Source organism: Microtus pennsylvanicus, chromosome 11 (genome assembly GCF_037038515.1).
Source record: "Microtus pennsylvanicus isolate mMicPen1 chromosome 11, mMicPen1.hap1, whole genome shotgun sequence".
NCBI classification, from domain to species: Eukaryota; Metazoa; Chordata; class Mammalia; order Rodentia; family Cricetidae; genus Microtus; species Microtus pennsylvanicus.
The window spans coordinates 53,035,705-53,061,487 of NC_134589.1; the positions used below are offsets into that span (position 1 = coordinate 53,035,705).

General features: G+C 43.3%; 1 protein-coding gene and 1 non-coding gene across 5 annotated transcripts in view; both read right to left on the reverse strand.

The window, feature by feature from the left end:
* Myh10 (myosin heavy chain 10) overlaps nt 1-25,783 on the reverse strand; it is a 139,167-nt gene that overhangs the window by 64,255 nt on the left and 49,129 nt on the right. For 2 of the 4 annotated variants that reach the window (XM_075992101.1, XM_075992099.1), the window contains exons 5-7: nt 18,767-18,869; nt 18,173-18,202; nt 12,712-12,804 (exon numbers count right to left, since the gene is read on the reverse strand). In XM_075992101.1, coding sequence (XP_075848216.1) covers nt 12,712-12,804; nt 18,173-18,202; nt 18,767-18,869 — 226 coding nt within the window. The remainder of the gene's footprint in view (nt 1-12,711; nt 12,805-18,172; nt 18,203-18,766; nt 18,870-25,783) is intronic. The other 2 variants (XM_075992102.1, XM_075992100.1) reach the window with 1 other exon arrangement.
* On the reverse strand, nt 1,701-1,836 carry LOC142832028 (U8 small nucleolar RNA). Its single transcript, XR_012907122.1, has one exon. It is a non-coding gene; the product is annotated as a U8 small nucleolar RNA (small nucleolar RNA).

A 25,783-nucleotide genomic window follows, 5' to 3' on the forward strand; every position in this document is an offset into this window, starting at 1 on the left:
GACTAAGATAAACCTGACTGCAGCTTACTATATTTATAAGATATAAAAGGCCAAATTAAATACTCGCTAAAACCGGAACATGAGCAATGACTGGGAAGGGCTTATTCTAGAACTGTTAGGAAGTACTGACACTGGTGAAAATACCACTAATTTCCATCAGTGGGGTCTCAGAGGCCCTCCCCTGAGGGAGCTGCTTCTAAATCCTGGGGGGAAATGGAAAAGGCTTTGATTAGTTGCCATATAAATCGCATATATACAGTTGCCTTTGGCTTTGGTTCACGGTGAGCCTTATCACATACATTTATATACAAGGACATACAAGACAGACTTCTGGGTTTTCAATAGTTTTCCAGAAAGTTAAAGTGGCTTACAAAAGGCATGTCTAGCCTTCTTTCACACTTTCTCACATACTGATTCACCCTCTGACAAGCAAGCCCTCAACTAAATGCTTTCTATTAGCTGCCTCGGTCATGGTGTCTGCTCACAGCAACGGAACCGTAACTAAGACATACGCCAAGTTAAAGTCTCCCAGGCAATCCCATTATTCTTTTTATTATTTATTTGTATATGTGTGTGTCTACTACATGAGTTTATGTGTACCACATGTATGCAAGAGTCCAGAGAAGCCAACAGAAGCTATCAGATTCTTAGGAACTGGAGTTACAGGTTGTTATGAGCCACCGGACATGGGAACTAGGAACCAAACTCGGGTCCTCTAGAAGAACAGCAAGTGCTCTTAACCACTGAACTATCTTTCCAAGCTCCAATCCCAGTATTCTTATAATTTTAAACTTCAGGCATGGGGTGCTGGGGCTTGAACTCAGGGTCTTGAACATGCTAAGCAAGCATGCCATCAACTGGCTCCATCTCCAACTGTGATTTTCATCTCTTTAACATAGCTGATAGTACTTAATAACAATGATCCAATTCCTTGGATGATGAAACAACACAATGTTTCAACACAGAATAAGATCACTAACATTCCATCTGCTTCTAAGATTTAGAAAACGGTCCAGTGATCCATATGCTAATTACAAGACAGCGCATTTGGTTCCATTTTTAAAGATAAGTTTATTTTGTCTTTGTTCCTGGGAAGATTCCCCCCGTCCGCACTGCAAGAAAGAATAAAGTTAAACCATTACTCCATATGGATAGTTAATGGTTCAAAACCTTCAGAAACTAAAATTGGGTCCTGATGTTATAAAAGTGGGTTCAAATTCTCCATAAATTTTCAACAGCTGTTCCAGCCACACAATAGCTCACTGAATTAATTAAGACTTGCTATTTTAAGAGACAGTAGTCAAAAGACAATGCTTTTATTCCAAGGCCACAACACATTGCCAGAACTGCCCAAGCAAATAGTCCTCAAGCCTCTTGTTTAAACACTGCAGGAAGGTTCATCAAGATAATCAGTATCACCTATTTCCTACTTAAGAAAACAGTCCAGTCATAAATACATTATATCCAGTAACACTAGCTTACAGCTTACACCAACTTCTTTTTATTTTTTTAAATTTTTATTTTAAATCTTGTTGCAACAGATAAGAAATATGAGCAAACAGACGATTAAGACAAAAGACAACTATTAAAAAGAAATCTAGACAAGCTTATAACCAGCGACAAAACAAGTTATGAAACTAAACACCTACTTAGAACGTTCTATCAATTTGCACGCAGGAAATAAGTGTGATCGTCAGAGAATCAGATAGGAGCAACCAGGATGTTGTCAGGTCCTGGCTACAAGGAAATGCTAATCAGCAAGTCATGCAAGCTCCACTCATCATTTTCTATCTGCCCCCCAAAAGGAGGAACAGGTAAGGATTAACCTCCTAACGATAGGTCCAGCTTCTTCAGAATGACCAGGAGTCGCTACATATGGCCCGGGTACACACCATAAGAAAACGAAGCTGGTCCACAAGGAACACCTTCATACCCGTGCTTATCATGATGGCATTCACAAGGTCGGGACATGGAGTCAGCCTAGGTGCCTGTCAATAGATGTATGTGTAGATATGTACATACCATGGAGTTATGTATATATGTACATACAGTGAAATCATGTGTAGAAACATACACACAGTGGAGTCATGTGCATATGTACATACGGTAGTGTGCATATATACATACAGTGAAATTATATGTACAAACAGTGGAGCTGTGTGCAGATATGTACATACAGTGGAGTTGTGTGCATATGTACATACAGTGGAGTTGTGTGCAGATATGTATACACAGTGGAGTTGTGTGCAGATATGTCCATACAGTGGAGCTGTGTGCATATGTACATACAGTGGAGCTGTGTGCATATGTACATACAGTGGAGCTGTGTGCAGATATGTACATACAGTGGAGTTGTGTGCAGATATGTACACACAGTGGGGCTGTGTGCAGATATGTACACACAATGGAGTTGTGTGCATATGTACATACAGTGGAGCTGTGTGCAGATATGTACACACAGTGGAGCTGTGTGCAGATATGTACATACAGTGGAGCTGTGTGCAGATATGTACACACAGTGGAGCTGTGTGCAGATATGTACATACAGTGGAGTTGTGTGCATATGTACACACAGTGGAGCTGTGTGCATATGTACATACAGTGGAGCTGTGTGCAGATATGTACACACAGTGGAGTTGTGTGCAGATACGTACACACAGTGGAGTTGTGTGCAGATACGTACACACAGTGGGGCTGTGTGCAGATATGTACATACAGTGGAGTTGTGTGCAGATATGTACATACAGTGGAGTTGTGTGCAGATATGTACACACAGTGGAGTTGTGTGCAGATACGTACACACAGTGGAGCTGTGTGCATATGTACATACAATGGAGTTGTGTGCATATGTACATACAGTGGAGTTGTGTGCATATGTACATACAGTGGAGTTGTGTGCAGATACGTACACACAGTGGAGCTGTGTGCAGATATGTACACACAGTGGAGTTGTGTGCAGATACGTACACACAGTGGAGTTGTGTGCATATGTACATACAGTGGAGTTGTGTGCAGATATGTACATACAGTGGAGCTGTGTGCAGATATGTACATACAGTGGAGCTGTGTGCAGATACGTACACACATTGGAGCTGTGTGCAGATATGTACACACAGTGGAGCTGAGTGCATATGTACATACAGTGGAGTTGTGTGCATATGTACATACAGTGGAGCTGTGTGCAGATATGTACACACAGTGGAGTTGTGTGCAGATATGTACATACAGTGGAGTTGTGTGCAGATATGTACACACAGTGGAGTTGTGTGCAGATATGTACACACAGTGGAGTTGTGTGCAGATACGTACACACAGTGGAGTTGTGTGCAGATATGTACATACAGTGGAGTTGTGTGCAGATACGTACATACAGTGGAGTTGTGTGCAGATACGTACACACAGTGGAGTTGTGTGGAGATATGTACATACAGTGGAGCTGTGTGCAGATATGTACATACAGTGGAGCTGTGTGCAGATATGTACATACAGTGGAGCTGTGTGCAGATACGTACACACATTGGAGCTGTGTGCAGATATGTACACACAGTGGAGCTGAGTGCATATGTACATACAGTGGAGCTGTGTGCAGATATGTACACACAGTGGAGTTGTGTGCAGATATGTACATACAGTGGAGTTGTGTGCAGATACGTACACACAGTGGAGTTGTGTGCAGATATGTACATACAATGGAGTTGTGTGCAGATACGTACACACAGTGGAGTTGTGTGCAGATATGTACATACAGTGGAGTTGTGTGCAGATACGTACACACAGTGGAGTTGTGTGGAGATATGTACATACAGTGGAGCTGTGTGCAGATATGTACATACAGTGGAGCTGTGTGCAGATACGTACACACATTGGAGCTGTGTGCAGATATGTACACACAGTGGAGCTGAGTGCATATGTACATACAGTGGAGTTGTGTGCATATGTACATACAGTGGAGCTGTGTGCAGATATGTACACACAGTGGAGTTGTGTGCAGATATGTACATACAGTGGAGTTGTGTGCAGATACGTACACACAGTGGAGTTGTGTGCAGATATGTACATACAGTGGAGTTGTGTGCAGATATGTACATACAGTGGAGTTGTGTGCAGATACGTACATACAGTGGAGTTGTGTGCAGATACGTACACACAGTGGAATTGTGTGCAGATATGTACACATAGTGGAGTTGTGTGCAGATATGTACACACAGTGGAGCTGTGTGCAGATATGTACACACAGTGGAGCTGTGTGCATATGTACATACAGTGGAGCTGTGTGCAGATATGTACATACAGTGGAGTTGTGTGCAGATACGTACACACAGTGGAGTTGTGTGCAGATATGTACATACAGTGGAGTTGTGTGCAGATACGTACACACAGTGGAGTTGTGTGCAGATATGTACACACAGTGGAGTTGTGTACATATGTACACACAGTGGAGTTGTGTGCAGATATGTACACACAGTGGAGCTGTGTGCATATGTACATACAGTGGAGCTGTGTGCAGATATGTACATACAGTGGAGTTGTGTGCAGATACGTACACACAGTGGAGCTGTGTGCATATGTACATACAATGGAGTTGTGTGCATATGTACATACAGTGGAGTTGTGTGCAGATACGTACACACAGTGGAGTTGTGTGCATATGTACATACAGTGGAGTTGTGTGCAGATACGTACACACAGTGGGGCTGTGTGCAGATATGTACACACAGTGGAGTTGTGTGCATATGTACATACAGTGGAGTTGTGTGCAGATATGTACATACAGTGGAGTTGTGTGCAGATACGTACATACAGTGGAGCTGTGTGCAGATATGTACATACAGTGGAGCTGTGTGCAGATATGTACACACAGTGGAGCTGAGTGCATATGTACATACAGTGGAGTTGTGTGCAGATACGTACACACAGTGGAGTTGTGTGCAGATACGTACATACAGTGGAGCTGTGTGCAGATACGTACATACAGTGGAGCTGTGTGCAGATATGTACATACAATGGAGTTGTGTGCAGATATGTACACACAGTGGAGTTGTGTGCAGATAGGTACATACAGTGGAGCTGTGTGCAGATATGTACACACAGTGGAGCTGTGTGCAGATATGTACACACAGTGGGGCTGTGTGCAGATACGTACACATAATGGAGTTGTGTGCAGTTACGTACACACAGTGGGGCTGTGTGCAGATATGTACACACAGTGGAGCTGTGTGCAGATATGTACACACAGTGGAGCTGTGTGCAGATATGTACACACAGTGGAGCTGTGTGCAGATATGTACACACAGTGGGGCTGTGTGCAGATACGTACACACAGTGGAGTTGTGTGCAGATACGTACACACAGTGGGGCTGTGTGCAGATATGTACACACAGTGGAGCTGTGTGCAGATATGTACACACAGTGGAGTTGTGTGCATATGTACATACAGTGGAGTTGTGTGCATATGTACATACAGTGGAGTTGTGTGCAGATACGTACACACAGTGGAGTTGTGTGCAGATACTTACATACAGTGGAGCTGTGTGCAGATACGTACACACAGTGGAGTTGTGTGCAGATATGTACATACAGTGGAGTTGTGTGCAGATACGTACATACAGCGGAGCTGTGTGCAGATACGTACACATAGTGGAGCTGTGTGCAGATACGTACAACAGTGGAGCTGTGTGCAGATATGTACACACAGTGGGGCTGTGTGCAGATACGTACACACAGTGGAGCTGTGTGCAGATACGTACACACAGTGGAGCTGTGTGCAGATACGTACACACAGTGGGGCTGTGTGCAGATATGTACACACAGTGGAGTTGTGTGCAGATACGTACACACAGTGGAGTTGTGTGCAGATACGTACATACAGTGGGGCTGTGTGCAGATATGTACATACAGTGGAGTTGTGTGCAGATATGTACACACAGTGGAGTTGTGTGCAGATATGTACATACAGTGGAGCTGTGTGCAGATATGTACACACAGTGGAGCTGTGTGCAGATATGTACACACAGTGGGGCTGTGTGCAGATATGTACACACAGTGGAGCTGTGTGCAGATATGTACACACAATGGAGTTGTGTGCATATGTACATACAGTGGAGTTGTGTGCATATGTACATACAGTGGAGCTGTGTGCAGATACGTACATACAGTGGAGCTGTGTGCAGATACGTACACACAGTGGAGTTGTGTGCAGATATGTACATACAGTGGAGTTGTGTGCATATGTACACACAGTGGAGTTGTGTGCAGATATGTACACACAGTGGAGTTGTGTGCATATGTACATACAGTGGAGCTGTGTGCAGATACGAACATACAGTGGAGCTGTGTGCAGATATGTACACACAGTGGAGTTGTGTGCAGATATGTACACACAGTGGAGCTGTGTGCAGATATGTACACACAGTGGGGTTGTGTGCAGATACGTACATAGAGTGGAGCTGTGTGCAGATATGTACATACAGTGGAGTTGTGTGCATATGTACACACAGTGGAGTTGTGTGCAGATATGTACACACAGTGGAGTTGTGTGCAGATATGTACACACAGTGGAGTTGTGTGCAGATATGTACACACAGTGGAGTTGTGTGCAGATATGTACACACAGTGGAGCTGTGTGCAGATATGTACACACAGTGGAGTTGTGTGCAGATACGTACACACAGTGGAGCTGTGTGCAGATATGTACACACAGTGGAGTTGTGTGCAGATATGTACACACAGTGGAGCTGTGTGCAGATATGTACACACAGTGGAGTTGTGTGCAGATACGTACATACAGTGGAGCTGTGTGCAGATATGTACATACAGTGGAGTTGTGTGCAGATATGTACATACAGTGGAGTTGTGTGCATATGTACATACAGTGGAGTTGTGTGCATATGTACACACAGTGGAGTTGTGTGCAGATATGTACATACAGTGGAGCTGTGTGCAGATATGTACATACAGTGGAGCTGTGTGCAGATATGTACATACAGTGGAGTTGTGTGCAGATATGTACACACAGTGGAGTTGTGTGCAGATATGTACACACAGTGGAGCTGTGTGCAGATATGTACACACAGTGGAGTTGTGTGCAGATACGTACATACAGTGGAGCTGTGTGCAGATATGTACATACAGTGGAGTTGTGTGCAGATATGTACATACAGTGGAGTTGTGTGCATATGTACATACAGTGGAGTTGTGTGCATATGTACACACAGTGGAGTTGTGTGCAGATACGTACACACAGTGGAGTTGTGTGCATATGTACATACAGTGGAGTTGTGTGCAGATACGTACACACAGTGGAGTTGTGTGCATATGTACATACAGTGGAGCTGTGTGCAGATATGTACATACAGTGGAGCTGTGTGCAGATATGTACACACAGTGGAGTTGTGTGCATATGTACACACAGTGGAGTTTGATCTGAGCAGAAAGAAGAATGAAATCATGCACTTTAGGATAATGGTGGGTGGAACTGGAGGGTAACAGTGATACAGCTCAATATAGAAAACAGATTTTTAGGGACGAGGAAATGGGTGACTAGAGAAAGGATATCAGACTCCAAAGAGAAATGGAAGAAAATTCAGGTTTTGGCTTTCATAACCGTTAATCTACAAGAGACTCTTTTAAAATAATTTAGCTATTCAGGTACCTACTCAGGTCAACAATGGCATTCCCATCATGAGTGCTCCAGTCCCTCATCAGTTCCCTAGCTCAGCTTCCTTTTCCTAACTGGGTCCACAGTCTCTCTGCCATTGCAGTGGGGGCCAAGAACGGTCCTTGGGGTGAAGGTAAAGAGCCAAGCAGAGTCAGAGGCGGGACTCCAGAGAGGTAGGGACACAGGGGTGAAGGAAGGAGGGAGCGCGAATGCCTCCTCCCCTATGCCTTCTCCACTTCCCCTCAAAAGGAACTAGCCTTTCTAAAACCAGCACAAAGGTAACCGTCAAAGTCCTAGAATCGACTCTATCTCAAAAACATAAAACAACAATCTTAAGCCAAATGGCGGTCATGCATAGACTCTTAACAATGTGATAAAAGTGAAATTTCAAAACGCAACATTTTACTGAATATCCTCAAATAATCCAAAACTTAAATTTCCCTTAACGTTGAATATCTTGTCAAATTAGGTGAAAAGCAGGCCAGCAGATGTACCATTGTTCAGGTGAGGCTGCCAAGAACTCAGGTGGGGAATGTTTCTAGAGAAACATAAATCCAGACTAAACCGAGAAACAAGAGTCTTAGTTTTATGTGGGTCCTCTATCTCTTAACTATTAAGTGAAAAAAACCATGCTAAACATACCCTCCCCTCCATAAAGTTCAGACTGTGGTACTTCTTCTTTTTTTTTTTTTTTTATGGGAAGGCAGGACCGCCAATATCCTGCCCACTTTTCTGCAGTGGGAACACAGGACTGTGACATCGTGCCCAGTTTTGTTTTTTTTTTTTGAACTGTATTTATTTTTTTAAAATTTATTTATTTATTAAGGATTTCTGCCTCCTCCCCGCCACCGCCTCCCATTTCCCTCCCCGTCCCCCATCAAGTCCCCCTCAGGTCAACCAGAATCTCACCAATTAAAATAAAAAGCCAAAGGAAAGGGCCATGAATATGACCGTCCTCTGCCTAGCAGTCAGAGATCCTAGGCTGCATGTGGCCTGTGGGAAATGCCTTTTCAGAGTATTCTAAACAGAAACCTGGAACTCTGTCTCCATGAGAAGCACTTCCCCCTAGCTTAAGGCCTAAACGCTAAACTACACCCCAGCCTTAAAACACAAGTCGTTAGGAATCTCATCTTCACAGGCCAGCTTGCCCCTCTTAACTCCATAAAGAAAATGTCATTATCTTGTTTAGTTAACATTTGTCCTGAGCGGACAAACCTCCGGGAACTTTTCCGGAGTGGCTATCAAGCACCTGGAGTTATTAAGCATAACGGATTATTAGTTAGCAGCCACTTCAGGGAAAGGCAGTTTGTTTTATACTTTGTAATTATTTTCCCTTTGCTAGTTTGGCACGTAACTCGATCATGCGTGAGCCATGTTTTACTTTAAACACCTGAGCGTGGATCGTGATGTACACGTACTCCATTTTAAATTCCATTCTCTGGAGCAGCCATTTTCCTTAAACAAAAGAAAGGTCATCCGAGGAGTAGTGGCTAGGGTTTAATCCAAAGGCCAGATGGCCACCTCAAATGTTTCAATTATCCTAATCTCTAAACCACTCCAGAAGCTTTGCTGTTACTAAAATGAGTTTGCATGTGAACCAAGTGGCCTGTTACTTAATGTAATTATTATCAGAAACTACCAGAATAGCACGAGCTGTGTGAGGAGTTAAGGACCAACCTAACTAAAAATGCCCACTCTACCTGGGTGTGAAGAAGATGTCAAGACTCCAGGCAGCCCAGGTCTGGCACGTGGAGCTCCACAGAAGTCGTGGTTCGAAAAGGCTGAGAGTGCATGCAGCGGCTGATCTGGGAATCCAAGGGCACAGACTGTACTTCATCTCAGATACGGTCCCATGAGCTACAGGTGACCTTCCAGGGACAGCTTTGGTCAGAGCATTCAGGGCTTTCTAATGTTTGTATTACATGCGAAGGTGTGAACCTGTGACTTCATTTCATTGCAATCCAAGAATCAAATCAGGGAGAGACTCCCTTGCTCTGACTCCTGGGGGCTAATTATCTACCAGAGGGGACAGCAGAGCTGCGAACTGTCAAACTGGCTCAGGTTGGTTAGCAGCAGAACACAATTAATAAAGAAATAATAGCTTTCTGAGAGATCTGTCTGCGGCTTCAAACAACCATGTCAAGCCCAAGCCCTGTTTCAAAGTTTCATTATGAGAAAGCCGTTGTCTATAAATCGCTTCCATCTGGAATGCATCTCACTTCTCATAAACAGGACTGGCCTAACTGTGGATGATTATTTTCATACGGGTAATGCTCTCCTGAAGAATCCCTTAACGCAAACCACATGCTAGCATCTTTAGAAGAAAAGATAGTCCTCAGGAAATTAGCCGGCTATATCAGATCAAAGAAATGGAACCAAATGGCTCCTAAAGCTCACGGAGTTTATAGTCTCAAATATTCTCACTGCACACACGTGGCTTGTAAACAGTGACCACATGAGATCTCACTGTGCACACAGCTCATCTGCCTGAGATCTCACTGTGCACACAGCTCATCTACGTGAGCTCTCTGTGCACACAGCTCATCTGTGTGAGATCTCACTGTGCACACACAGTTCATCTGTGTGAGATCTCACCGTGCACACACAGTTCATCTGTGTGAAATCTCACCGTGCATACACAGTTCATCTGCATGAGATCTCACTGTGCACACACAGCTCATCTGCGTGAAATCTCACTGTGCACACACAGTTCATCTGCGTGAAATCTCACCGTGCATACACAGTTCATCTGCATGAGATCTCACTGTGCACACACAGCTCATCTGCGTGAAATCTCACTGTGCACACACAGTTCATCTGCGTGAAATCTCACCATGCACACACAGTTCATCTTTTAACATTAAATCACATTCAGGATGACCCCAGTCCTAACCCAAGACTTGGCCTGTCTATGGGGACAAATGCAACCACAGTCCTAAAACAGGAACGTACACATTGTTAGGCTGCAACACAGAGTAAACACTACACGATATGGCACATCACCGAGAATATTAATGTTTAAAGGAAAATGAAGGTAAGTCCTACGGGGCAGGACTCTGGTTTGCCCAATGAAACATTCCCCAGGCCTAGAGTGTCACTGGCATTTAGTGGCATTTTGATTAAATGGATCCTATAAATATATCTGCTTATATTGTGAGGCACAGTGCCGGAACCAAGGGCACGGTGGGGAACAAGGCAGGCAAGGTTCCTCCAGGCTGAGCTCTCGCATTCTCACGGGAGGGATGGCAATCAAAGTAATTGGCTCCTGACTGTGGTGAGAAGATGGAGTGTAATTACTGGCTGCCGTGAGCTGGGAGGGAAATATTCAGGTTGCCAGCAGGGATGACAGAGAACTTCTCAGATGGCGTTCTGACAGCCGGGGAGCTGGGAGTAGCGTGGGCAGAGCTCAAACACACTCTGGAGGGTTAACCAACTGGATTCACTATTAGCTGGGGTATGGGCCAAGCAAAAAGACCTGAATTCCTAGGTATTTTAATTTCCCAGGTTTTTGCTGTTTTTATTTTGCTTTAAGCTTAAGCAACTGTTTGATTCAATGTAAGACACAAGGGAACAAATTCCAAAAGAAGATAAAATTTCATTTAGAGTTTGCTAAACTTTAGAGCTTTAGAAGACGTTCACAGAGATACCAATTCAACAGCAGAATTGCTTGGCAAAGAATAGATGCTTAATATTTAATTGAACTTCACAATAAACCAATACTCAAATTTAAAACTAAATCATGATCACTGGTTACTTTCAAGTCCTCCGAGAACCAAAGTAAACACCCACAGAGGAATATGGAAAGGGTATCTTAACTGAACTGTATTCAATCAGTGAAATTAATTACATAATAATTTTTTGAAATGACTAAAATCAGATACCTGTTTTAGTGCTGTGTAGCTAACACCTTATGATACTAGCGGAAAACTACTAAACTATGCCTAAGAAACTGAAAACAAATAAAAAAGGAAATCCCCAATACTATACAAAAAACGTGGACAACTCGGAAATACCTTTGTCTTTTGGCTGAATGAGGGTTATATCTAAGAATACTGCCTTAATCACTCAGGCAGAAACCTGCAGGCGGGAACTGAAGCAGACCATGGAAGGCTGTTGTTTACTGGCTTAGTCAGCTTGCTTTCTTAAGCCTACCTTCCAAGGAATGACACCACTCCAAGTGGGCTGGGCCCTCCCACATCAACCCATCACTAATCAAGGAAATGCCTGTAGACACACCCACAGACCAATCTAAGAAGAGCAATTCCTCTTCCCTGTACTCAGGTGACACTAGCTTGTGTCAAATTGACAAAACCAACCAGCACCCTCATGTATACTTTACAATAAACTCATGAGTACTAACACTCATGGTTTGACCTATAATCTGCATGCACATTCAAGAGTAGAAAATTTCAACTTTGGCATAACTGACATTTGGGGCCAGGTAGTTCTGTTGTGGGAACTGTGCTGTGTATTATGGGATGCTTACCAGCATCTCTGACCTCTACCCAATAGATACCAACAGCACACCACACCCTCTCCAATGGCTGGAGATGGCCCAGCGGTTAAGGATTGCTCCTTCCTCACAGCTTGCTCAACCTCCTTTCTTATAGAACCCAGATCCACCAGCCTAGGAATGGCAATACCCACAATGGGCTGGGTCCCCCCCATCAATCACTAATTAAGAAAATACCCTACAGGCTTGCCTTCAGCACAGTCTTATGGGGGCTTTTTCTCAACTGAGGCTCTGTCCTCTCAGATGACTAAATGTGAAGTTGACATAAAACTAGCCAGCACACCACTATCTATGCCAATCCCATAATAGAATAACTGGCAAAGGCAAAGAGTTCTTATGCAATTATGTGTCCTTATAAAAACATATGAACTGAAATACACTACAATTACTTTCATATGTGGCTACTAGAAGTAATTCAACATTTATCAATTTAGCCTTTCTTGAAATCTAAAAAGAAAAATCAATTCATTTGCTCAAATCATAGTAGACATTTCATGAGAAACCCGAGGAAGTCCAAGTTTTTGGGGGCTCTTCAACTTACAAAGCGAGATGAGTTATCATTTTTCACAGTCTTCGCATTTCCAAATGACTCCAGAATTGGATTTGCTTGTAAAAGCTGCCGTTCAAGTTCACCCTAGAAGACATCACACGCACATATAGACATACACACACATAAATAAAAACAGATGTATGTTAATCTTGCGTCTTTACTTCAGTCTTTGGGGTGAAAAAACCCATTACAAAACCACCCTCTTCCTGTCCCTCTCATCCTGCTGTCATCAGGGGCCGCTGCTGGCTCCTTGCTCCTGGATCTCATCATGGGTTCTGCTGAAAGAAAAAAAAACCCAGCACCTAGAGGGGGTCACCGGAGAAGAAAATGTCATGTTGGACCGATAACAGTTTAAACTAGGCAGAAAATAAAACTTAGCAATTGGTTTCCATGAAATGAAACGGAGTGGAACAGCCTGTTTAAGAACACATTACCACTGCTCTCGATTTTTATCCTGCTCGGTGTGAAGGCCTTGAGGGGGCTGACTGAATACTCTCTGCTGTATTGGTGGGCGTTTCCATCCACTGCCACAGTGCAGATGGGACAACAGTCCACCTCTACATCAGACGCTGGCTAAGATGGCAAGGCACTCACTTCACTAATATGTAGACCACACTTTAGTCAATCTTTATATGCAAAGTAGGCTACAAAACAGATTTCTCAAATGAGAGGTGTAAGTTTATGAAACCCAACAGAAAGTTGCAGGAGAAAGCGCATGATGTCAGGCCTGGCCAAGAAAAACACTAAAGTGATGTTATGTTTCTGGAATGTAATTACAGAATTATCTTTTATGACCTAAATAAATCTGGTTTTCCCCGCAAACACAAATCTTATCCCTGTACTTTAAATTGCCCACAATATCCTAGACCTAAAGAAAATAAATAGAAGCTCTGAGAAAATGTGACTCTCTAAGCAAAAAAGGTGAAATATAAAGAACCTCAAGTAGGATTTGAAGTTAGTGGCCATCAAGCAATGCAGAATGCATGCCACTATCCAGTCTCAAAACAGGAACCAATGCATGCTGTGGTGTCACGCCGCGACTCAAGGAGCTGGGGCAGCAGCAAGGCCAACCGAAGACCTCATGGTTTCTGCATCCCCTGGTGGGGACTATGTGATGTGATGCAGTTTGAAGGGCAGAACGGTGTTCCCAAGGCACCCACAAACATTCGAACATGCTCCTGATGTCTATCTGAACTGCCTTAACCACAGCCTACCACTGTGAATGCTGAATGGAGTCAAGAACTAGTCCTACCTTTTAGTCATTGCCTAGTGCAGTGAACCTTACAGTTTATTGGATTATAAATACTTAGATTGTTTTATGTAAATCTCTGTGTATTATATGTTAACAATCTCTCTCTCTCTCTCTTTGAGGTACCATTATGTAGCCCTGGCTGTCCTTGAACTTACTAATCAGAACAGGCTGGCCTCCAACTCACAGGGGCCACCTGCCTAAGCCTCCTGATTGCTGGGATGTGCTACCACTCCCAGCTACTAAATTTTCTTAAAGATGGCTGGAATCCTAAACAAATTTTGGTTACTGAGAGCTATTAGTACTAACGTCTAGTATGGGCTGGGGATGCAGCTCAGAGGGAGACTGCTTGCTATCCTGTTCAATTTGTGGGATTAGAAAGCAGAATTGTTAGGGAAACAGATGCTCCAGTGAGTAAAGCACCTACTGTGAGATGGAGATCTGAAATATAGATTCTTTAAAGTCATGTGCCTTCCTGCCAAGTCATAGCTAAAACATCGATAATCTATCTTAAGATGCCATCCCAACTTGGAAGAGAATCAAGTACAGCATTCCTGGTTCCCTATGCCTGGCAGGAGGGATTCTTGGAGTCACATTTTTCTCACCAATGCCTTTCCCTTATGTCAGTATCAGCAAATGTTTGAGTGGACATAGATAAGCCCTAAAATAATCTAGTAGTACCTGGGAAGGGATAGTGAGCGAGCCAAAGGCAACCCTATGATCTGAGCTGAGGGCCCCAAAGTCAACATGCAGTCCAGAAGAATTCTGTGTCACTTCTGCTGACTTTCCTAATGGTGCCATGCATGGGGTTGTTTTCTCCTAACACATCTGAGACATCGGCGAGATCAAGTAAAGATCTTACATGAAGCTAATATAAAACTACTACCACAGTCTTATAGCTATGAAATTAATTAGGTTAAATGGTACTCCTATTTCTAAAGACTACAGGGAATGAGACTATTTATATTCCCACTAGAACTAGGCAAGCACTCACCTTTGCTTCTAGTCTATATGATATCAAGAAACGTTCCTATGAATGCAGGGGAAAACATTTAAATCACTTACAAAATTCTAAGTATTTAGTTATATATTGTTTTAAGTTTATCAATCATGATGAAAACTATATCCTTGTGTTTATTCTATCATATACAACATCCTCTTGGTAAAGATGAGTTTGAAATGAGTAAATATATTCTTTCGAAACTCCAGGTCAGCCAGCAGCTGTCATGGGACAAGGACCTGTTGCTTGGTCAAGGACCAAGTGCTCCAGACCACCAGGAGGGTGAGGGCAGGAGGTCCCAGCCACAGTGGAAATCAGATTCCAATGCTAGCCGCACGACAGCACGCTCTGGCTTCCCTCTCAGTTGTGTCACCTTAGCCTTGCTTCAAGGCAGTTTAGGTCCCCGAGGAAGGACACAGTTGTCTGAAGATGCTGAAAGGCAGGTGCATTGAAAGAATCATTCTTAGTGAATGGGAAAGTTTTAAAACTTTCCGGGTCTACTCTGAAATGCCCCATCCTGAGTCTTGGAGTGGCAATGGACACAGAAAGCCTCCGAGCAACCTGCCAGGAGGAGAAAAACCGCAGTGGTACTGTGCTTGCAGCTGCCTGGTGGGTGGCACCGAGGGCGGAAAGCCAAATATAACTTTCAATTACGTTATAAAACATATCTGAAAGTTCACAGATAAATCTTTGTCTGAAGTTTACTTTTGTAAACCACTGCTTCTTTTATTTACTCGCAATTTCAAGGAGAACATAAGCGACATGCCGTACCACCTGGTGGTTATACTAGAGGGCAGACGTCGCTTTGCCAAGTGTGGATGAGGACACAGAGAAACAAACACTCGTGTTTGCTCTCTGGGTTCCACATGACCCAGCAATGCCACTCCAGGTGAGTGTTCAAGACCAACGAATCAAGTACCCAAGGGTTCAAAATGGCCCAAGCGAAGCAACCCAAACATCTGCCAACCGCTCGGTGGACAAGGAAGATGGGGCATATTTAATGCAACAGAACGCTATTAGGCCATAGAAAAGGATGCTCTGCTTCTAATGATCCAGTGTAGGCTGAACCTTGAAAACATTATTCCAAGTGAAAAAAGTCAGAAAACAATTCCCATTCTGTGCAATGTCCAGAATAGGCTCATGCATAGGAAACAGAGTGGACTGATGGTTGCCAGCGCCAGAGGAAACGGGAGGTAACTACTGCTAGTGGACAAGTGGACAGCAGGGTTTCTTGTGGGGAGACAAAATGAAAATGTCCTACACTGGTGAGGATGCTATATTGTGTAACTGTGAATATACAAAATGAAAATGTCCTACACTGGTGAGGATGCTATATTGTGTAACTGTGAATATACAAAAGCACAGAGCTGTGCATGCAAGTGGGCAAACTGGATAGCATGAATTGTATTGCAATATTTGGCTAATAAAGTTCCATGTAAATTCAGAAACCAGTGGAATAAAGGAGGAGAATGGAGAAGAAAATGAGCTAAAACAGAGAGCAACTTTGCAAGGTACAGTCAGCCCGCTGCAGGTTCTGCCCCCACAAATCTAACCAAGAATGCAACTAAAATATTCAGAGTTGGGGGTAGCACCTGTACTGAACATACAGCCCCCCCCCATCTCCACAACAGCCGTTTATGCAGTACGTGTATATTGTAACCGGGATTATAAGTACTCTAGTGTGCCTTAAATTACACAAGAGGACTGTACAGGCTCGACTTTATACATGCTACCTGAGCACCTGAGGGTTTTGGCATAGGAGGAGGATAGAGAGCGGGGCCTGGAGCCAATCCTGCTCAGGTACAGAGCACAAGCTCACATTTTCCGGGGGTTGCAGAACAACTGAGAAGCAACGCTTGAATGTCTCTAAACATCACATAGTGACTGCAGACTTGAAAGGCAGCAATGAATGTAGAAAAGCAGCCCTGCGGTTTGTGCACACAGCCAACATGCAGAGATGTGCAACTCAGCAGGGACAGCGCAGCCCAAAGCAGCAGCCTCCTCCTTGGGGAGAATTTGCTTCCAGGGTGGACTGGAACCCCTGAGGCATCCAAGTATGGCATGCTACTCACATACACCTGGGATGCACCGTAGTTTACAATGACATCGAAACAGTCTAAACGGCAATGGTGCCCATGCTTCCGAGAACCTGGAAAATCTATATAGTTACCACTCTCATTAGTGCTCTCGGTGCCGACCTAAGGCCATAGAGCGTGCACTCTGAATGCACAGGTTTCTTGTTCGTGCTGTCTCATGATAACTCATGTGTTATCCCTTCCCAGCTACATTGCTAACCTGGGTGGCAGCAAGTCACAAAAGACCACCACAGGCCTTCATAGATATCAGAGCTCCAGTGACAGACAATTTCTCACCTTATATGTTAAGAAAGATATTTGAGAGTTTCAGCATCTGTGACAGTTTCTCTGGGTATGCAGGTATGTATGATCTTTTCTATATGTATTTATAGAGCAATTATATGCTTCAACATCACTGCCTCTTGCATGTGGAAGACATAGACCTAACTATTGCTGTGCCAAGGTGAGAATCCGGTCCAGAGCCATGTCCCACTCTTCAAGGACTCTGGTTCAGTTCTGTCCTCCCTCTCCTGGGAAGCAGGAAGTCTGGCTCTCGTTTGTGGTTTGTCCAATGTTGGGCATGCTGGGGCTAAAAGGCAGGCAGCTGATAACCGCTCCACTACTTGCCCAGCACAAAGAAAATTCTCATTTTTTGAGGATATTAAATACAACAAGGCAAGCTTTTGGGCTAACACACACGTAGGCATAAATTATAAAATGCCATAAAAACCTATTAGAAGTGTAGTTGCCACAAAGGAACAACTTTCAAGGTGCCCTCAATTTAAAATGTAATGTATAGCATAAAACAAAGCTTTCATGCGCTCGCTAATAGTAAGACAGTTCCACCTAATATGACTGATGAAACATCTTAATTTTAAAGACTTCATAAACATGCATTTCAATGTCATGATAAAGGGAAAACATTCAGGTTATCTAGAACACAAATCTAAAAAGCACAAATGCATGCTGCTTTGTGTGAAAGAGTAAGACTCTAGCAACACATTTTCAGCATTAAATCTTGTTTTAGAAGATTCCACTTAGAACCAAGAGTTTCTAGGAGAGGCTTGCTCTAAAGACAGCAGTCAGGGCAGGCACTCAAGACTGAGAAGCAGAAGGAAAATCACTTGCCTGGGGCTTCACTGGCTTAGGTGAGTCCTGCTGCTCATTACAAACAGATAGGCAGACGTTAGCACAAAGCACAAGCCCGCGAGCAGCGGGAGCTGGTTTGGCTGGCACATGAAAGCTTACCAACTACTACAGTGTCTCAAAACATCAGAGGTTCACTGACACCATATTCTGTGTTTTTACCTTTTACCATCCATGGTTTCTTCCCACAGATCCCCCAACCCCTAGAGCTGCTATAGGCAGCAGTCGCAGGCTATTATTCTGTAGTCCGGAAGAACCACTAAAATCATTTACAGACACTCACTTGGTGGAAGTAAGAAATCTTCATAGGCACTGCTCATTAATTTATAACCATTCACACCGATCTCTGCCAGAAACTGGGCCTCAAGCCACAGCCATAATTCCCTTGTGAGAAAGCCTAGTTAATTTCCTTGTACTGTGCCCAGCTCCTCCCGACTGGAAGAAGCGAGGGTCCTGGGTGTGTGGCCAGGGGGCTGCTAGCCAGAGCAGTGGATGCAACAGCTGCGCTTTCCTGGTTTGCATCTGATATTATAAAAGAGCAGAATGCAGACAAAAAACAACAGAGCAAAGACTTACAGGAATATTATGGTCCTTTCTTCCTTTGTGTGAAGAAGCAACATGGGCAAGGTACTGAATGACTTTCTTTGTGTTCTCTGTCTTCCCGGCACCCGATTCACCCCTGAAAGAAATATCAACATCAGCTACTTTAAAAAGAGAGCTGAGCACATGTTTTCCAAAATTACAATAGATAAAATGAAACCGAACAAAGTAAGAATTAGGGAAAGAAAAAAAAGAGTGAGAGAAAGCAGGAGAAAACTCACAGGCAATAGCAATAATAGAAAAGAAAGTATTACTACTGTTTTTCTGTGTTTTTAAATGATCAACTCCTTATTCTTAGATCTAACCTTGCTATCAACACCACCATCACTGAACCATCTTGAAAAATTGTAATCTTTCTTGTAAAATACATACTGGACAATGAGCTCTGGGTTGCTAAAAAAGATTTACTTTTGCACTTGTCTTTCATCTTTCCTACTACTTCAATAGGCACACACAAGCCTGTTTTTTTTTTTCCACAAGCCTGTTTTTATGTGTGTTTGTTTTCATGGTTTTTGAAACAGAGTCTCCTACTGTAGACAAGTCTAGCTGGCCTGGAACATACAATGTAAACTACTCTTTTGAAATTACAGTGATCCTTCTGCCTCCCAAGTGGTGGGATTAAAAGATTAATCACCAAACCTGACTGAAACTGTTAAAAATGATTATATTTTTAGGAAAGGGTATTAAGCCAGGGGTGGTGGCCTATGCCATTAATCAATTCCAATACTAGGAAGGCAGAGGCAGGTGGGTCTCTGAGTTTGAGGCCAGCCCAGTTTACAAAGTGAGTTCCAGGACAGCTAGGACTACACAGAGAAACCCTGTCTCAAAAAGCAAAACAAGGTATTAAATTAGCCCAAATAAATATTCACGGGGAGTGCTCATGAGAAAACAAAGGAAAATTCCAAAACACATTTTTCCTGCTCCTGGGGGTAAGAGCTTCCATAAGCAAAGAGAAATTTATCAGAATGATCATGATCGTGGAAGACAAAAAACAAAGCAAAAGCCACTGCATTAGAAACATCCCCTAGCACTGATAGAGAAACCACCAAACACACCTTCGTAGAGAGCAACGTGAAGGAACTGGAGGCTCTGGGATGTTTGCTTGTCTCTGGTGCTCAACTCCAAAGCACTGAGGGTCTCCCAGGTCAGAACCAGTGCTGCACTGCACACGCCTCGAGAAAGCCTTCCCAAGGGTAGTGGCCTCACACAGGGCTCCTGACTGCATGAGCTCATGGCTGGTTTGTGTCTGAACCCACATAACCTCACACAGTACACTTCGTATTCTGGACTAAGCTTGAAGTATAGATAGCCCTCTGGGGTGCTTAGGAACACCCAGATTCTCATCCTTCTGCTCAGAATAGTTCAGGTCTCCAGAAAATTGAGCAATAATATTAATATATATACATATAATTATATAAAGCACTATATGAAATATAACTTTATATATTATGTATACAATGTTATATATATATATATATCTTATTTGAATTATAACAAGACATCTAATCTCTAACTAAAATTTTAAACTCAGTTCGCCTGCACTCAAGTGCAGTCTCTAAGTGCTTTACACTGCCATCAACTCTCCCAGTAAATCCTGACTCCTCTGCTTGGAACCTGTATTATTGGAACAGCCCACGCCTCAAGTTTCCAGCAGGCTTACCAGCTGCACTGTCTCTCCAGTTCTCTGCAGCTGGTTAACCTCGGCCTCAAGCACAGGAGGGCTGAGCAAAGGGATCTTATTGGCCAGCTGTAGGACTGGAGTGGGAAATAATCACTGAGCTTCCGTACTCTAACTCTGAAAAATGGAGGCAATGGATCTGCTCCCTCCTAGTTCCGGAAACAAACCACTTTCTGACTTGCTGCCTGTGATGCTGAGCTCGGTTGTCAACCTGACTCCATGCCTCTGGAATCAACTAAAACCCGAGCAGCTTGAGCACTGTAGTAATAAGAGCGGTGGGGCTGCGTCCCCAGCACTCCAGCCGCCCACATGGCTTATGCCCCGAAATAACAACACACAAACTGTATTCATTTAAACACTGCTTGGCCCTTTAGCTCTAGCCCTTACTGGCTAATTCTGATATCCCGATCAACCCATCTCTAATAATCTGTGAGCACCTGTCTTACCGGGAAAGATTCTAGCCTACGTCCATCCTGTGCGTACAGAAAGACATTTCATTGTATGAACTGCTGATGTGGGAGTGTCATATATCAATCTGCTGATTTCATTGGCTAAGTAATAAACAAACTGCTTGGGCTCATAGCTTAAAACATAGGTGGGAGGAGTAAACAGAACAGAATGCTGGGAGGAAGAGGAAGTGAGCTCAGACTCGACAGCTCTCCTCTCGGGAGCAGACGCCTCACAGAGACACCATGCTCCCCTCGCCAGGCCAGATGCACACGATGAAGCTCGACCCAGGATAGACGTAGGCTAGAATCTTTCCCGGTAAGACCGGTGCTCACAGATTATTAGAGATGGGTTGATCGGGATATCAGAATTAGCCAGTAAGGGCTAGAGCTAAAGGGCCAAGCAGTGTTTAAATGAATACAGTTTGTGTGTTGTTATTTCGGGGCATAAGCCATGTGGGCAGCTGGGGTGCTGGGGACGCAGCCCCTCCGCTCTAATTACTACAAATGGCGCCCAGACGTGTGGACAACTGAATCCACTGAAAGCCTGAGAAAGCTTGGGAAAGAGTAAAGCATGTTTTCTTGATAGTGACAATTTCTCGGGTCTACTCTGCTTGCTAGAGGCAAGCAAGCGCCTCATCTAAGAGAGGCTTCCTGACTCAGCTTTAGCTGCAAAACCCTGCAGCTCATTAAGAGGTCCTGCCACGAAACACTTAAATGGTGTTGACGAAAAGCTGAACGCATGCTTTTTGGTTTTCAGCCGTAGCAGGAAAAAAGCTGCGCCGTTTAAAAATGCCGGCTTTCTGGGCTGTCCTGCCAGGGCAAACTCTGACTCTTACGCAGGTGGTTTGTGCGGTTTGCAAGCACAGGCTGCTGAAGCTCACTTGCTGGCAGGGACCTTGAAATGCCATAGAGTTGTGGCAGTAAACGTGGCTACAGCCAGTACCTCAGCCCTGAGGCTGGAAAGCTAAGGAGTGGGCTGGATCCAGCTGCCAAAGCAACAGCTTTAGTCCTACCAATATTGCTTGGTAAATTAGAGACTCATGTGGTCAGAAAAACAGAGAGAGATACAGTAAAGAGAGCGTCAAAGACAAAGAAAATGTTTAAATGGTTTACAGCATGTTAAAAATATATGCAGGCTAAAAGTTGAAGTTCTTAAAGTAAAAAACAATAAAAAAAAAAAAGGAAGAGAGTTGTTGTATGTGGTAGTACACACCTTTAATCCCAATGCCTGGGAGGCAGAGGGAGATTGACCTCTGTGACTTCAAGGTGTGGTAGCACACGCCTTTAATCCCAATGCCTGGGAGACAGAGACAGGCGGATCTCTGAGAGTTCAAGGACAGCTTGGTCTATAGAGTTATTCCAGGTCAAAGATACATAGAACCTGTCTCAAAAAGCAAAAAGTTAAAAGTAAAAATAAACAAAATAGAGTTAAAATAAAGCCGTACAAAGATGGAAAATAAACAGAGAATTTTGATACTGTATGCTATTATGCTCTTTTTGAATTGTTTGAATGCTGAGGAAAGAGTAACAGCTGCTAAAAGATATTTGTTTATAAATGCTGCTGAACTAATCCAAAATAGATATTTTGAAAATGCCTTGACTTTGAAATTTGGATCTAAGGACATGATGCTTTGGAAAGGAGTTTCTTATTTTGTTTTCACAGAGGATGAGACCTTGTTCATTTCTTCTATTCCGATATGGTATGTTGGACCACACCCTCCTGAAGGGTTGCAGTGAACATCTTCAGAAAATTGCTTTGCTCAACTGCCAACTGAGATGAAACTAGCACACAGGTTATACCATGAAAGACCTAATTAACAACGCCCCCATTCAGCAGGAAGCAGTTTGGAGAGAAAAAACTGCGCCCATGTTCCCAAATATGGTTTATAAACGTTCTTTAACATTTAAAGGGGGATATGATATAGATATGAATAATTTGTATTAGTATAGATTTTGCTTTATTGATAGAGATTTAAGGTCAATTTTGTTATATGTATATGCATATTTCTGCTATTGATTAAGATATTGTGATTGTGTAGTTCATTTAAAAATGTAATGTATATAGGTTGTTAATAGATAATCATAATAGTCAAGTTTGTAGACATGTTAGTTAGATTTTCTAGATATATAGAGATACATTTCAGTTAGATAGACATTCTTCATATCTTTCAAAGACTGTAGAATATGGCATTTAATGTTTTAATAATTTAGGGTTTTTCATGACAATGAGACACTCTGCTCCTGGCAGCACCAATCTACTTCAAGAGGAAGATGGGCATCGAAGAGGATCCTTTTGGAGTTTGATAGCCATTTGGGCAAGAAACTGCTCTTGCCTGGACTATTGCATAAACTGGAAACAGAGAACCCGCAGAGAGAGGACTACTGAACTTGCATAAAGGTGAGATGATCTTTTGGGGTTCCTGACTCATGAAAGAGTCTGCAAGACATTCTGCAGGACACAACAGATAGTGACCGAACTGACTTTGAATTTTCCTGCTTCATGGAAATGTCTGCTGGAAACTATGGGCCTGTAGGCCGAAGATGAATGCCCCAATGGTACAGAGGAACTTTGGGTGACTGTACAGGCAGCGAGATATCTCTGTCATTTCTAGAGTTTTGAAAATTGCTTACTTTTTGTTTGCTTAGGTAATATTGTATTCTTCTGTAGTCTTTGATGGAGTTGAAGAATAGATAGATAGTAATAGTTATAGTTTTCCATCGTTATGATAAAAGATAAAATAGATATAAATATTGTAACTGTAATTCTTGCTTGATAACTGTTTTGTTATATGTAATTTTGCTATGTTAAAGTTAAAACCTTCCTTTTTTTTGTTTAAACAGAAAAAGGGGAAGTGATGTGGGAGTGTCATATATCAATCTGTTGATTTCATTGGTTAAGTAATAAACAAACTGCTTGGGCTCATAGCTTAGAACATAGGTGGGTGGAGTAAACAGAACAGAATGCTGGGAGGAAGAGGAAGTGAGGTAAGACGCCTCAGACAGAGACGCCATGCTCCGCTCTCCTGGGCAGAGGCGATTCAGCTCCGACCCAGGATGGACGTAGGCTAGAATCTTCCTGGTAAGCGCACCTTGGGGTGCAACACAGATGATTAGAGATGGGCTAAATTAATATGTAAGAATTAGCCTAGAAGAGGCTAGATAGAAATGGGCCAAGCAGTGTTTAAAAGAATACAGTGTCCGTGTAATTATTTCGGGGCATAAGCTAGCCGGTGGCGGGAGCTGGGTGGCAGAATGCAGCCCCACAGCTCCCACTACAGAGCACACTTGTGGGGGATTTTCTCGATCGTATCATTTGAAGTGGGAGACCAACCCTAAGTCTGGATCATCTGCAGTCAGGGACACACCCAAAGTCTGGCTACACCTTCTCATGGCAGCCCACAAAAAAGAACATGGAAGGAAAACTTTTGTCTTTTGTCCCCCTGCCCTCACTCTCCCTGGCAAGTTCATCCACCCTGCTGCTGAAGCCTCCCTTCACTGGTGTTAGAACCCACTTCTTCAGGTCTCCAGCACACACAGAAGACCCACGGAGACACCCAGTCTGCTGGAGTGAACAACTACTGGATTCTTGGCCTTTCCATTGGAAGACAGTCATTGTTGGACTGGCCAGACCACAGCTTATAAGCCATTCTAATAAATCCTACACACACACACACACACACACACACACACACACACACACACACACACCCAGAGTTCTGTTCCTCCAGAGAATCCTGACTAATACAATGACCACCTCTTTGTCTTCTCTTATGAGGTTCTGAGTCTTAGGTACTCAAACTACCAGACTTTCAATAAGGTTTCTGCCCACTATAGAGAATATTACATCCTTTACCTCTCATTTTATGTAATTTGTATTATTAATTCTATATTTGCCTCCAACCTTTGGAAAGTTTCAGATTTTATAACCGAATCTTTGTTCAACCTAAAAAAATATATAGTTTGAGATAATATAATCCCCCCTCACAGATGACTTGGCTCACATCCCTGTATCTAGAGTCTCCAGCGATCTCAGATGTAATCTTCCCCCACCTACTTATTTCTCATATATATTGTCTATTCGTGGTCCACACCACAACACAGAGATTTCTGAAATACCACTAGCAACCATTAGCACCATTCTTTGGAAAAACAAAAAGATAAAAGAAAAATATTCTCTGAAGTTCATTTCATAGATACACTTCAAATAATTTTGTTTCGCTATACTTGCTGCACTTTCCGGAAACCCCAGCTGCCTACCCCACTCAAAGCAGCCAGACTTCTGAGAGAAATAGCATCAGCATAACATGACTTTAAAGGAAAATAGTCATTTTTATCTCTCAGGTAATTCTTTCACTCAAAACCAGCAAAGGGGAGGTTTATTTGCCTTCCGCAGTCCAGCATCTAGCCGCAGATCCGGCCTCAGGATGCCGTGGGGTAAATGAGTGAAGGAAGGCCCTGCTCGTTTTGTTTCAGTGTTCCTGTCATTAATATCATTCAACCACCGTATTAGCCATCTGGCTACTACTGGTCTATAATGACTTTTTATACTTTCAGTTAGCCATTCACAAACACTTCTGAATCAACTTCTGAGGGCCAGTCACTCTTCCAAGTGCTAGACATGACAGCAGTGAACAAGGTGGCGTCCCTGTGGAGCTCCAGTTTAGGGGCGGGAACGCACAAGGAAAGGAATTACTTCAAACCATGCTGAATTTTCTGAAGGAGAAGTCTGAGGAGAAGGGTCAGCCTTCTCTAGACGCCATTCAGGGAGACAGCTTCTCCAAGACGGGAAAGTATTCGGACAGATGGACAGACGCCTGCAAAGACGGCCAGCAGAGAACTTGGTGTGTTTTGGGACCTGCTGGCTAA